Source organism: Maniola hyperantus, chromosome 3 (assembly GCF_902806685.2).
Source record: "Maniola hyperantus chromosome 3, iAphHyp1.2, whole genome shotgun sequence".
Taxonomy (NCBI): Eukaryota; Metazoa; Arthropoda; class Insecta; order Lepidoptera; family Nymphalidae; genus Maniola; species Maniola hyperantus.
The window spans coordinates 1,568,290-1,581,578 of NC_048538.1; the positions used below are offsets into that span (position 1 = coordinate 1,568,290).

The window sequence follows — 13,289 nt, forward strand, 5'->3', positions numbered from 1 at the left end:
TTGTTGAAAGTACCATCTAGCGGATAATGTAAAAACTTTTTTTGGTAACATGAGGTGTTGACGTAGTGTCGCAACTCGACAATAGATGGCAGTGTTTGGAAGTTAGAGTTAAAAATAATTAAAATTAACAATCAAGAACCATGAAAAATCAGTCAGTTTAATTTTATTAATTTTGTTTAGTTTTAAAATTAATTTGCTTAGTTTTTTAGAAGTAAAATCAAAATTACCTGTTAGAATACAGAAAAGCTAGAGTCCAAGGCCAAAGTTAATAAAAAAAAATATGGTTGTCACTTATCGATGGTCAATGTCAAAATGACAGCCGATTCCCGCGCATTTTCATTTTTTTGTTGTTTTCTGTCTCAGTTTTCTGTGTTGTTTCAGTTTTTTATTTTGTTTTGAACTTTGATAAAACTTTTCAGGTTTGCAAATCTTTACTTTTTATTAACTTTATTATGGATCCATACGAAATCGAGTTCATAGGCGAGAACAGAATAGTTAGCATAATACCAAACTTTTCAAACGACAAAATATTTCTGATTTGTGGTGAATTCGGGCCGTTCCGAGCCGGTCTGCCCATGAATGTGCCGCTCTGGCTGGCTGTGATGCTGAAGCAGAAGCAGAAATGCCGGTTGGTTCCACCAGACTGGATGGATATGGATGTTTTGGAGAATATTAAAGAGGAAGAAAAGCGGTCGAGGTAAGTCGGTACTCCTTGCCCAAGTTTCACTTTCTAACATTTGTAAGTAGCTACCTACTTAATTAACGAAACGCTGATTTTTTTTATGAACTACATAGGTACTTACCTGTATATTTTGTCCTCTGCCTGTTAGTTTAGTTAGTTGTTCTTAATGTTTTAAAAAATATTGTAAAATGTAACATGTTCATAAAACACAAGAAATCAACAAGTCAAGCTAGAATATGATCTAAACATTACTTCTTCATCATCATCATCTACCCATCGCCGGGCCACTACAGAACATAGAGGTTTCCTCTCAGAATGAGAAAGGTTTACTACTCTAGTCAGATGCAGATGAGCAGAGTTCACACATCTTTGAGAGTTTATGGAGAACTATTAAGCATGTAGGTTTCCTCACGATATTTTCTTTCACTGTAAGAACAGGTGATATATTTTAATTGCTTAAAATGTGTTAGTTAGACACATCTAACTTTCTAAAAAGTTAGATGTGCCTGCCAATGATCATACCCCAAACCCTGCAGTAGCAGTGATAGCATAGTCTAGATTAAGATGTTACTTAAGCAGTTAACAGAAAAATAAAAATTTGCTCATCCCAGGTTCTTCACAAAAATGCCAAACGAACATTACATGGTAGAAGCCAAACTAATCCTAGGCACAGCGTCTGAAGACATTCCCCGTGCGGCGGAGATCAAAACAATTATTAAGGACATTTGGGACATCCGCATGTCCAAGTTGAGGACTTCCATGGATGCTCTCATGAAGTCTGGTGGTTCTTACGGTAGATTGGATCATTTGACTATGATGGAGATAAATTCGGTTAAACCTATACTGCCAGCGGCTATGGATGAACTTTATAGGATTAAAAAGGTATTATTTATTAACTTGATAGCCTAGTGGTTAGGCCGCCTATCTCCTATATGAAGGGTTTTTTTTATAGATATAGCGAGCAAACGAGCAGGCGGGTCACCTGATGTTAAGTGATTACCGCCGCCCATGAACATTTGCACCACCAGAGGAGATTGGGAATTTGATCCCGGGCACACACTTCTAACTTGAGTTATGTGTGTTTTATCAATCTAATATCACTGCTTTTTAGGGTTCCGTAAAGAAAAAGGAACCCTTAGAGGATCACTTTGTTGTCAGTCTGTCGGTTTGTCTATTGTGTCTGTCAAGAAAACCTATAGGTACTTCCCATTGACTTAATCATCAATCAATCATCAGGTAGGTAGGTCTTATAGTAAACTTAAGGAGAAAAATCCGAAAACCGTGAATTTGTGGTTTATAATATAACTTAAAAAAATTCAAATGGTTCATGAACAAATAAATAGTATTTTTAACTTTCAAAGTAAGGTAATATAACCAAGTGGGGTATCATATTAAAGGGCTTTACTTGTACATTCTAAAACAGATTTTTATTAATATGTCGAAAAAACTGTCGACTGTAGTATGGAACCCTCGGAGCGCGAGTCTGACTCGCACTTGGCCGGTTTTTTTTAACTATATGCACTGCGCATTGAGTTGTGTTGGTTACTCTGGTTCTCCTACAACTTGGCTATCAACTTGATACTCACTTCTTATTACTTCCTTTTCAGATGACAAGAAAACAGGCACCTAACTTGAACACCTCTATCTTCAGTCAGTCGGGAAGCACACAGAACATCTGATAATAGTATCCATTTTAAAACTGCAATTGTATTTTGGGATGATGTCAACTCACACCAGCATAAAGCTGAGTGGTCCATGGCCTATAACACAATAGTTGTTTGTATTGCTTTCTAGTGGTGTATCCACACATGCTGCCAGGTCGGCCGGCGGCGAAACAGGGTGCATCCACACATGCTGCCGGGGGGCATGTGTGGATGCACCGTGTTTCGCCATATCTCGTGCCAGCGATGAGTTGATCATAATGATAATGCTTGTATAGTCATAGTAAATAGGTATTATGTAATGTTGCAAATATTAATTACTAGCTGATGCCCGCGACTTCGTATGCGGGGATTTAGGTTTTTAAAAATCCCGTGGGAACTCTTTGATTTTCCGGGATAAAAAGTACTTAGCCTATGTCAATCGCCATTGGTGACTTCCCATTTTTTGTATAGTTATACTATACTAAAAAGTCACGTCAAAAAAAAACCAACAAGCAAACACACTTTCGAATTTATAATATCAAATAATAAATATGGCTAATAATAATTAATTAATTGCATTATCTTATTATGTCATTAGATCAGTAGAACAGTAGCTTTCCAGGCCACATAGTATAAACGACAAATTACTTATAATAATATTGAGGCCGATTCTCTTGTACACAATCTCTAAACTAAACTAAATTAATGGGTCTAAATTTAGTGCTATCCTTTTCTGCAAGCAACATTATGAAAGGGATAGCAATAAATTTTGATGTACTTAATATGTTGCTAATTAAATTGAAATATTGAATTATAATCTTGTTTGCAACATTATTATTTATTAACTTGACGTTGGAGGTACCTACTTATAGAATTTATTTATTTAAAAAAGGAGGCATTTAAAATATATAATCCATTCGTCCTGAAGCTACGCCATATTAAGTCTAGCTTCCTACACACTGCACAAAAGGAGATAATTTTAATAAAAGATTTGTTACGAAAGAAAAATATATATTTTTCATTTTAATATCAAAATCATCATGTACTTACAATGTTTTCCTTAACATTTAACGCGTAAACGCAACTTTCACCAACTAATCTTAAATCAATTTGTTAGTCTCATTTCTGTTACTAGGCTACTATGAGATTTGGAGTCTGTATAAAATATTTCTACGACAAATTTTAACCTTAAACCATTTAACTGCTGTAACATTTGTCATAAAATTATTGTACACAGGCGCTTGCGAGTACTAGGCCAGAATTCCTCATTCGCTGATGTCGGTTGCGTACGTCGGTCGCGCACGAATTCACACTAAGTCGCGTATATATCCTTTCATGATTCAGAACTCACATACTTTGAGATGTGGGAGACTAGGAATGAGATCTATAGAGCGCACTCTGACTTAGCTCAGACTTAAGACAGTTAAAATGAGAGAGCTATATCTCTCACATAAATCTGTCTTGTTTTAACTCAATCTTAAGTCTGAGCAAAGTCAAAGTGCGCTCTATAGATCTCAGCCTAAGGTAGAGCTCACTTTGATTTTGCTCAGACTTAAGACACTGTTAAAACGAGACAGCGTTATATCGCGTCTCGCTTTAACTGAAACTTAGGTCTGAGCATAGTCAAAGTGCGCTCTATAGATCTCAGCCTTAGTATCATTCAAAGAATACCCAGTTACCCGTAAACCCGTAAATAAGTGTTACTTATTCAATTTGGAGAACTGAGTTCTGGTATTAATTTTGAAATATACTTCAAGACAAGTTGAATAGAACGGTTCCGCTATTCAGAACCTACAACAGCGCGAACAATGTGGAAAAAGATCACCCCAACTTCAAGCAGTCTTATCTGTCTTGTCCCTAGTGTTTTTATAAAGTAGGAAGTCAGGAAGTTCTAAATGAAGCTAGCCTACGAGGCTGAGCCGAGCGAAGAAGGAAGGTGACCAGCGAATTGAGCCGCTGACATCCGCATCTATACGAAAGTCGAGTAGGTGAAATTGAATGAAGGGACGACGGAGCCAGCGTAGACCATTTAAAAACTTGATCTTCCGAACCATAGATATATAAGTCCCACAAATTGCTAATGCGCGTGACCGCCATTTTAGTGACTAGACTGAAGTTTCGAGCTGATGGTATATTTACATAAATATACGTCAAATGACGTCATTTCGATGTTAATGAGACATGGTTCCAGCGCAATAGCAATTTGCGGGACTTATAGTACGCGCAACCGACTTCAGTGTAAGATAAAGTCAGGCCAGTGCGCAAAACTAAAGTGCGCCCCAGATAAGGTACTTACATAGACAAAATCGCAAAACCACTAACCTAGCTAGGTTAACCTAGATTACTAGATACAACTGAAACTTATAGCGACGTCTGTACATTATTTATGGTAATATAGTAATAGAACAATAACATTTTTTCAAGTCAAGATCTGCCTTGCCAGATTAAAGAAAAATTTACTCTGCATGCGAAATAAAAGGAAAAACAGGCAAGTCGACAAGACTTAAGGATGTTGAGAATCTATGTAAAATCAAATTTGTTATGTAAATTAATTAATGCAATAAGAAAACAAGAAAATATCTACACATATGTAATATGTTCAACAGTTTGTTTTCAAAATGTTTGCCGTTTTTCTCTGGCTAAATGATAAGAAAACTGGCTAAAAATATGTGTTTTGTTTACAACTGTATTATGCTATGCCGAACATTAAAAAAAAATAAGTTCTGCAATAAAAAAGGCAACCTGTTATGCCTCTTACGAATGCCTTTACGACTTCAGCAAAAAATCTTGCGATTGAATTAAATGTTCCTCATTTTTCTTTTATTTTGGATGCAGAGCGCAGATTTTTTTTTTCTTTTTAGGTGAAAAGAAATTTCCAATCAACATAATACTGTCGTATTAATATTTGTATTTGTATATTTGTTAATATAATCAACTTAAACTGAACAAAACCGGACTTAAAATAATCGTTTTTTTCTGGAATGTAACATTACAGTTGAGATAATTATAATAAATCGATAGCAAGCGTTTTTGAGAGATCCGAAGATAGAGAAAATTTTATATTGGACACACCGAAAAACATTTTTTACAATTATTATTAGAAAAAATATTAAAAACCGAGAATATAATTTTTGAGAAAATATTAATAATTTACAATAGCAACCGCAAATGAAAGAAAATGTACTGAATAATAATAAGAAATGACTTATACACTTTGTACTGAGTAAATGATGAAAACGATTATTATTTATCTCGACCTCGCACCGGAAGGCACAGTTTTGGTAGATCCCCGTGGAGAGACGATAGTCGGTCGAGACTCGAGACACAAACAAATTGCAGGGAGCTGCTGAATTGAGGCGGCGCAAGACCGTGGCCTGTGGAAATCCCTACAAAAGACCTATGTCCAGCAGTAGACGTCTATCGGTTGATAGATGTCGTTGGTAATTATAAAATAACATTGTTTTCTTTACTTTGTTAACGTGCGAAGGCGATAAATAGGTACATGTGTGTAAAATGATTTACTACATATTTTTTCCATTTTACAACATATATTATAATATAAGAAATAATCTAAATATAAACAGCTAAGCCGTGTTCATTTGTTTAGCGTTGAAAAACTTTGCCGACAAAATGTACAATAATAGTTATTGCTTCCGCAAAGTAATCAAAAACACTTTGGTCTAACTCCAGCTTGTAAACACAGACATAAAAGTACAGTAAAGTTGAGATCTATTGAGCGTACTTTGACTTTGCTCAGACTTAAGATACTGTTGAAACGAGACAGCATTATATCACTGGCATAAATCTGACTCGTTTCAACTGAAACTTAAGTCTGAGCAAAGTCAAAGTACTTACGCTCGCTATACAGATCTCAGCCTAAGATTAGTTCTTCCTCTATTTACAACAATATTTTAAGATTAAAAGTCACAGAAGCTTTTGGATTTGATACAAATCAAATGGTATTAAAATTGAATAGAATTACGTTGCAAGATTCATCTTACAAAAGAAGAGAGAAACATACCTACTTATCTAAATATGATTGTACAAGTATTTTGAAAATGAAGCGACGATAAATTAAAAAATACTAATTGATACTACTTTATATTGACTTGAGATTAACGCAGGTACGTAGGCATCAAGAACGTAGGCGCTGATTTTATTAAAAAAACCATTAATAAAATGCTCATTAAACCGACTTTAGGTTTTTAAAAACTAAATAAGTACCTCGTTACTTATTACTTTAATACTCTAAAAATTCAATTAGTTTCCTTCTAAAAGTAAGAATGTTTTGGTTTATTAACATACAATAACCTCTGTGACTATATTATCTTATGTAGGTACCTATATTTGAGAATTTATATACATTATATACAATAATTTTTATTTGGATAAATTATTTAGTTTAGTTTAGAAAATATATACAAAGATCTGCCGACAAAACAAATCTAAACACGTTTCAAAGATTTTTCTCTAATATGCACTAATTTTCTCCCCCAAATTGTTTTGTCCTGATGCACTGGAAGGTTTAAAATTTGCGGGTACTTTGACAAAGCTGAATGTCAATTTTTTCTGTAATTCTTAGTCGTAGCTACAACAATTTTACTATAATTTTTTTAATATACTCTAAAATTATGTAATAATAATATTATTATGTTATTTGGGGGAGAAAATAGTAAGTATAAAAGTTCAAATCCACTTTTTGGAAGTTCATGCATTTTTCAAAGCGCCTTTAATTATTCCCTGAAGGCCAACAAAAATGCGACAGAACGTTGTAAGCTGGCAACACACAATTTTTGCAGTGTCCTATAAAAATGTGTGTATTATAAATTAATAATACCTATTTATTACAATATGGCACTAGTTGTATGACAATCTTATCAGGTAATTTTATACAGGACCTTAGGCCTTAGCTATTAGTTCAATAAAGATTTACACATTATTATGCAAAAAGTAATTAAAAATTCACATAGAACGGCCGAACACAGAAGCCTAGCTTCTTAATCTGTCAGTGAACGACAATGCATAGAAGGCGCGTTTCTAACAATTTTCATTCGTAAATAAGGGCCGGGCCACAAACTGACGTTTCTTTAAATCGTAACAGGGTCATGCTGCATGCATTCGATGCAGACCGCTCGTGTGATTAGCCGACTCAAAGTGATAGTTACGGAGCTAGAGTCGAATTGAAGATGCGTGCGGTAGAGTACATTGGTAATATGTAGGTACTGCCCACCACGATTGAAATTTCGCTACGACTTAATGGAGCCTACGGAATATTTCTATGCTTGTCGTTCACTGGTGTCAATTTTTGACATCTGCTGCATGGAAAAAATTACAAAAACACGACAAATAAAACAGAATACTGTGTTAACTTTTAAGATACTTTTCAATAATCTGGGGTAATAAACTTACTCGTAGAATTGACATAAATTCCCTGAAAGCCCTGTATTACAAAAGAGAAAAACGTCTTTGAAAGTGTTTAAACCGTTATTTTCTTCAAACGGCAATGAAACTCAAGAGATCTTCAGTGAAAGGATAACAATGCAGCGTTTGCGCTTCTTATAGAACTACAAAACTAAATATTTACAAGTGTTTAATCAATTCGAAGTTAAATATGATGATTGAGAAAATTTAGAAGGTAGGTATGCCTAAAAAAATGATGCAATGGTAGTTGTCCAAAAAAATATGTACTATAATTTTTTTCTTCATATGAATGTCATACAGAAAAAGTTGAATAGTTACCAAAAAATTCCAGAAAAATAGTTAAGTGGTAGTTTGAAACGTTCAGTTTCAAAAATATTCATATTTTTAACTTAATTTAGCCAATTACCAAAAACAGATACATCAAGAATCTTATTAATTTTTGGCAGTAAGACTCAACTAACATCATAATAATCAGTCTCTTATGAAGGCCATTTTAATTTTCCGCTCAACTCAAAAACGTTAAAAATGCCCGCGACAACTCAAAAAATAGTACTTAATTATATTTACAAAACTTAGAAATTATGACTTTTAAATTATCTAATCAATACTTATAATAAAACTGTAATACTAAATAACAGTGACTTTTTGATTGTGCGTTGGTGCACCATATCATTTTTAGCACGAGGATTTAAAGTTTTTAAACAGCTACAATTTTGCTCGGGTCGACTTTAACCCTGAGGAACATAACGTCGTCTTTCACAAAATTCCTCTTTTTGAGCATTTCATGTGAAACGAACCTGGGGAATCCGAATCCTAACGCATCAGGTTCCTTTGACGGTCTTTGGAAGTTCTTCCATGTGGGGTCTGGGACGAAGCTCTCGACTATATTGCAGGCTCTGTCTGGACTGGAGCTTTGGTCGAAGAGTGTGAAAGAGACGGTATGAGCGAAGGGCCAACGCAATAGGGCGTCATACTCGCCGGGTAAGATCTTGATGTATACTGACATGTGGGTCGCTTCGCCTGCTCCATTGCCGTTCAAGAAGAGTGACGCCTGTAAAATAAAAATGCCACTGTTATTGAAGAACTACGAATCAACTATTTGAAGAAGTCCTTTTTCACACATCACATTGTTAGGTAAAGGCGCTGAATCATACCTACGTCTTGGCAGCACTAAAAAACTAAATCATTTTCTTTACTTTGTTGTTGTAACTTGGAACTATTCTTAATTTTTATAAACGTCGCTTCATGCTAAGACCTCACGTCCTATGAGTTCAGATCTAAGGTTGAGATCTATAGAGCGCACTTTGGCTTTGCTCAGACTTAAGACACTGTTAAAACGAGACAACGTTATATTGCTAGCATAAATCTGTCTCGTTTTAATTGAAACTTAAGTCTGAGCAAAGTCAAAGTATCCTCATTCCTCAGTAGATCTCAGCCTAAGTGTTAGTGCCGTTTAGCAACACAGTTTTAAAAGTTCAGCAAAAAGGTTTTGCTAGAAAAAATCAAGAAGGCGCTCTTCCTTACCTTCCTTCCCTTCGCGCGCAAGCAGCGAAAAATGTATCTAGGTACTAGTTTTATTTCTATTTACTACTTTATTAATTTTAGTCATGCTTGTGGCCATATGGTAATTATATGCATGATGTTATGAGACATCTAACAGACGTTCGGACGGACAAATGCTAATTCACCCAAGAAGACTAGGAGATCCCACTTTGCTCGACCAAAAATAATCGTAAAATGGGCGACCTAAATTACGAAATATCTAATACTAAAAGTAAAAATAATTTGAATTGCTATATTTCTCTGATATAAATCTCTGACTACCCTACAATTACATAAAGACATTAACATCCTCAAACAAAACATAACCTTGATAGCTTTATATTCAAAAATAGAGACATGAAAGTATATTTATGGGGTATGGGGACGCACTGCGATGCGATGTGACTAAGCGATACTAATTCCGAGTGTAGTGGGTTAGTCACACAATATTATTCACAGGTATAAATAAACTGTGCACACTTTGTTTACAAACAAAAGTTTTGCGTGTCATAAATTGTGATTTACCGCGAAAAGTATTGCACTAAATAATATTAAAAATATTAAAACACTCGTTTAAAAGTTTTTAAACAAAGTTTCGTTATCGTTATTCGTCAAGTAGAAATGTATTTATTCTAAAGAATAAATAAAAAATGAACAATAAAATGTCACTAGCATTTCTCAGCGATAAAAATGGTCCTTCGAACCAGATCGGCAACTTCAACTAACAGTTAATCGGTGGATTGATAGATAACAAATAGGTACATAGGTAAATAGCTTAAGTTTTGGCATGGACAATTTCCAGACCCTGATGCAGTGGTAAAACTTAATCGCTATAGACCAGAGACTGTACGAGATTTTATAAGTTAGGAAGATAATGCTGGTGTCCGCTGGTTGCGCTGACTAAGAGTGTACCGTACTATAATTATTATAATAGATGTAATTAATGAACAAACCTGCAACTTATATCCATATTGACTTGTATAAAAAGCGGGTGAAGTTAGCTCGACGCCATCTTTGCATTTGGCCTCCGCCATTTTAGCAGCCCAGTCGCTGATACGCCACACTAAGGCCCCTGTGTAGTTGACCGACAGTCGCGCAACTGCCGCTCGAAGGGACTCCAGTTGCCGCGCTTGACGGGTGGCCAATGCGGAGACCAGGGCAAGGTGTTGTTGTGAACTTTCTTCTGTATGCCTTTCTAGCGCTTGTCTTGTACCCTGTGATAGAAAATGATGTGCATAAGTACAAACAAAATTCATTTATAGTACGCGCCAGGAAATAATGTAGGTAACCTTTAGAAGAACATAGCGGATTTGTAAAGCATTGTCTTTGTCGTTGAGACCGACAAAACGTCACATAAGTATGAGTGACAGAGACAACGCTCTACAAAGCCGAAATGTCATTGTAAAGGCCGATGTACATTATTTTCTGCCGCGTATTGTAAGTCGAGTTGAAACAACATGACACATGTCTTTTTCTGACCTGTTCTTCCTATCAAACCTAGTAGGTAGGTACCTCTACCTAGTAACTTGTCGAAAAGCGAAAACATTAAAAATTTAACTAAACCAGCAGCTAAAATTACTATTTTTGTCGGAGAAAAATATATTTCTGTTGCACACTGACAAATGTATTGGTATCACAACGTTATTTAAGGCCCTTATTATAAGGTTATATAAAAAATTATTGGCAAATAAATTGTTACACAAATTGGATATTTTGCTCTTAAAAGCAGACCCTTATTTTCAACAAATATTAAAATATATTTTACTTCAATAAATCTTTGCATGGAATGAATTTAAAATTGTTAGTTAAAAGTGAACCTGAATAAAACAAACTAAGGATTTATCCATAGATGGTAGCAAATAGCAATCGACATTACATTTTAAGTGGAGTATTTCCTAAGCACTTAAATTAACTTATATTACAACTTAACTAATAAATAATAAATATATATAATTTATATTAGTCATGCCCCCATTTCAATAAGTAAGTACCTAAGTGGTACTCAATAACAAGTTTATTGCATAATCGTAAGGATATAAACATAGAACGATGTCAACGACTCCGTTTACTTAATCATAATGATAATTACTTTATCCGATATTATGTACATTCCTCTTAATGCAATCGCAATTAAATATTATTGTTTATCTCGTGTTACTGCCCTATCTTAATAAATAACTTTATAATAAGACGACACTATATACTAGGTATGACAATTAACGCGATATAATTAAAATTAATACCTACATATTATTTAATTAAATATTAATTAGATATACTTTTAAGTGGAGCATATTTTTTAATGTTTAGGTACCTACCCAGGTACATCAGTACCTCCTTAATAAGAGCAATTTATTATAATAACTTATTTAGAATCAAACCGCGTTAGCTATTTGGGCCTTTGACTTGGATGATTTAGAAATGTGTAGGTCTTATTCAAAGAAGATGTTACCTTGAAGCGACATCCAGCGTCTCGGTAGGTGCAGAGGACGGAGCCGGCCGCGCAGTGGTCGCGCAGGTGCGCGTCCAGCTCGTCGCGCGCGGGCGCGGCCGAGCAGCGCTGCGGGCACGGCACGGGCGCGCGCGAGCACATCGCCCCGTGCGCGGATACTGTGTCCTGGAATGAGCAATTATATTGTTACTAGCTTATGCTAGCGACTTCGTCCGCGTGGACTACACAAATTTCAAACCCCTATTTCCCCCCCTTAGGGGGTTGAATTTCAAAAATCCTTTCTTAGCGGATGTCTACGTCATAATAGCTATCTGCACGCCAAATTTCAGCCCGATCCGTCTAGTAGTTTGAGCTGTGCGTTGATAGATCAGTCAGTCAGACAATCAGTCACCTTTTCCTTTTATAGATTTAAGAAAACTATGATAAGGCCTAAATATACAAAAAGAAAAGTCTGACTTATGAACTCCCAGTCCAAGCCTTTGGACAAAGAAAGCTGAAGTTTTGCAAAGAGATGCCCTACAAAATGTCGACAAATATTTGATGTCCTAAGTAAAAAAATCTAAATGCGTGCAGGTAAACTTGATACCACTTCCCAATTACTACTGAATTTTTGGTGTCATAATAACCCAAAAAATATTTGTAGGCCTACAATTTTTGTGGGTAGGCTACCCTTTCATAAACATTCTCGATTCTCGTCCTATCTCAAATGTCTCACTGCATAGAGATGTGTCTCCCAGATTCAGCAGATTACGGTGGATGCTTTAGAAATTTTGTCTTCAATTTTTCTTATTTTTGCGAGTAGATCTTTCCTGAAGGAACAATTTCAAATAGCAACTTGTTGTGACTGCTTACCTGTGTGTACCTCTGCCCGCAATGTCTGCACGGCACGAGCCGCTTGCTGCAGTGTTGTTGCACATGCTGCTGCGTGTGTCTGCGCTGCACTTTGGCACCACACTTGTTTTCGCAGTACACGGGCTCGTGGCCGCAGTTGCCTTGATGCTCCTGAAAAATAGGAAAATTTCTGTTATGGAAACGGATAAATACAATTTATCTGCATTAAATGGACCTAATTCTTAACGGTGATTGTTGTATCATTGCACTTTACCCAAGCAAAAATTTAAAGGAATTTTCTAGACCAATACGATCCTTTGTCACTCCCAATTGGCTTTGATCATAATTAAAAGTAAGTAATTACCAAGCCAAAAAAATCTTAAAGGAAAAATATTTTACCTTAATTTGATTTCTAACAAGCGAATTTTTATAGTTGGCAATCATACCTTTAATTTCACTCATGGGTTTTGCAATGACCTTCTGTCATCATTCTTAACAATTTTTATCAAGAGAAGATTATTTTAAAAATACCTACTATAACATTGAAAAAAAACCCAGTAGTACATATGTGGTATCTATCTACTACCTACCTATTTTCTATTGAAGAAATTATCTTAAGAAAGTCGTCGTTGTCGTCAACTGGCAGACGTCTACGGCATTTTAGAGACTTCCACTCGCAACGGTCATGTGCAGCAAGCAAATGTAGCTCAGAAAGGCT

At 35.5% G+C, this 13,289-nt stretch overlaps 2 protein-coding genes across 5 annotated transcripts in view; one reads left to right on the plus strand and one right to left on the minus strand.

The window, feature by feature from the left end:
• The first annotated feature begins 425 nt into the window (after positions 1-425).
• On the plus strand, positions 426-3,333 carry LOC117996229 (probable DNA replication complex GINS protein PSF2). Its single transcript, XM_034984268.2, has 3 exons — positions 426-697; positions 1,294-1,564; positions 2,290-3,333. The coding sequence occupies exons 1-3, from the start codon at positions 453-455 to the stop codon at positions 2,359-2,361; spliced, it is 588 nt and encodes a 195-aa protein (XP_034840159.1). The 5' UTR covers positions 426-452; the 3' UTR covers positions 2,362-3,333.
• Positions 3,334-6,979: 3,646 nt separating this feature from the next.
• Positions 6,980-13,289, minus strand: part of Traf4 (TNF receptor associated factor 4) — a 99,769-nt gene continuing 93,459 nt past the window's right edge. For all 4 annotated transcript variants that reach the window (XM_034984264.2, XM_034984263.2, XM_034984265.2 and 1 more), the window contains 4 exons: positions 12,593-12,742; positions 11,741-11,905; positions 10,242-10,502; positions 6,980-8,797 (listed from right to left, as the gene is read on the minus strand). In XM_034984264.2, the coding sequence (XP_034840155.1) occupies positions 8,444-8,797; positions 10,242-10,502; positions 11,741-11,905; positions 12,593-12,742 (930 nt within the window). In that variant the 3' untranslated portion in view covers positions 6,980-8,443. The remainder of the gene's footprint in view (positions 8,798-10,241; positions 10,503-11,740; positions 11,906-12,592; positions 12,743-13,289) is intronic.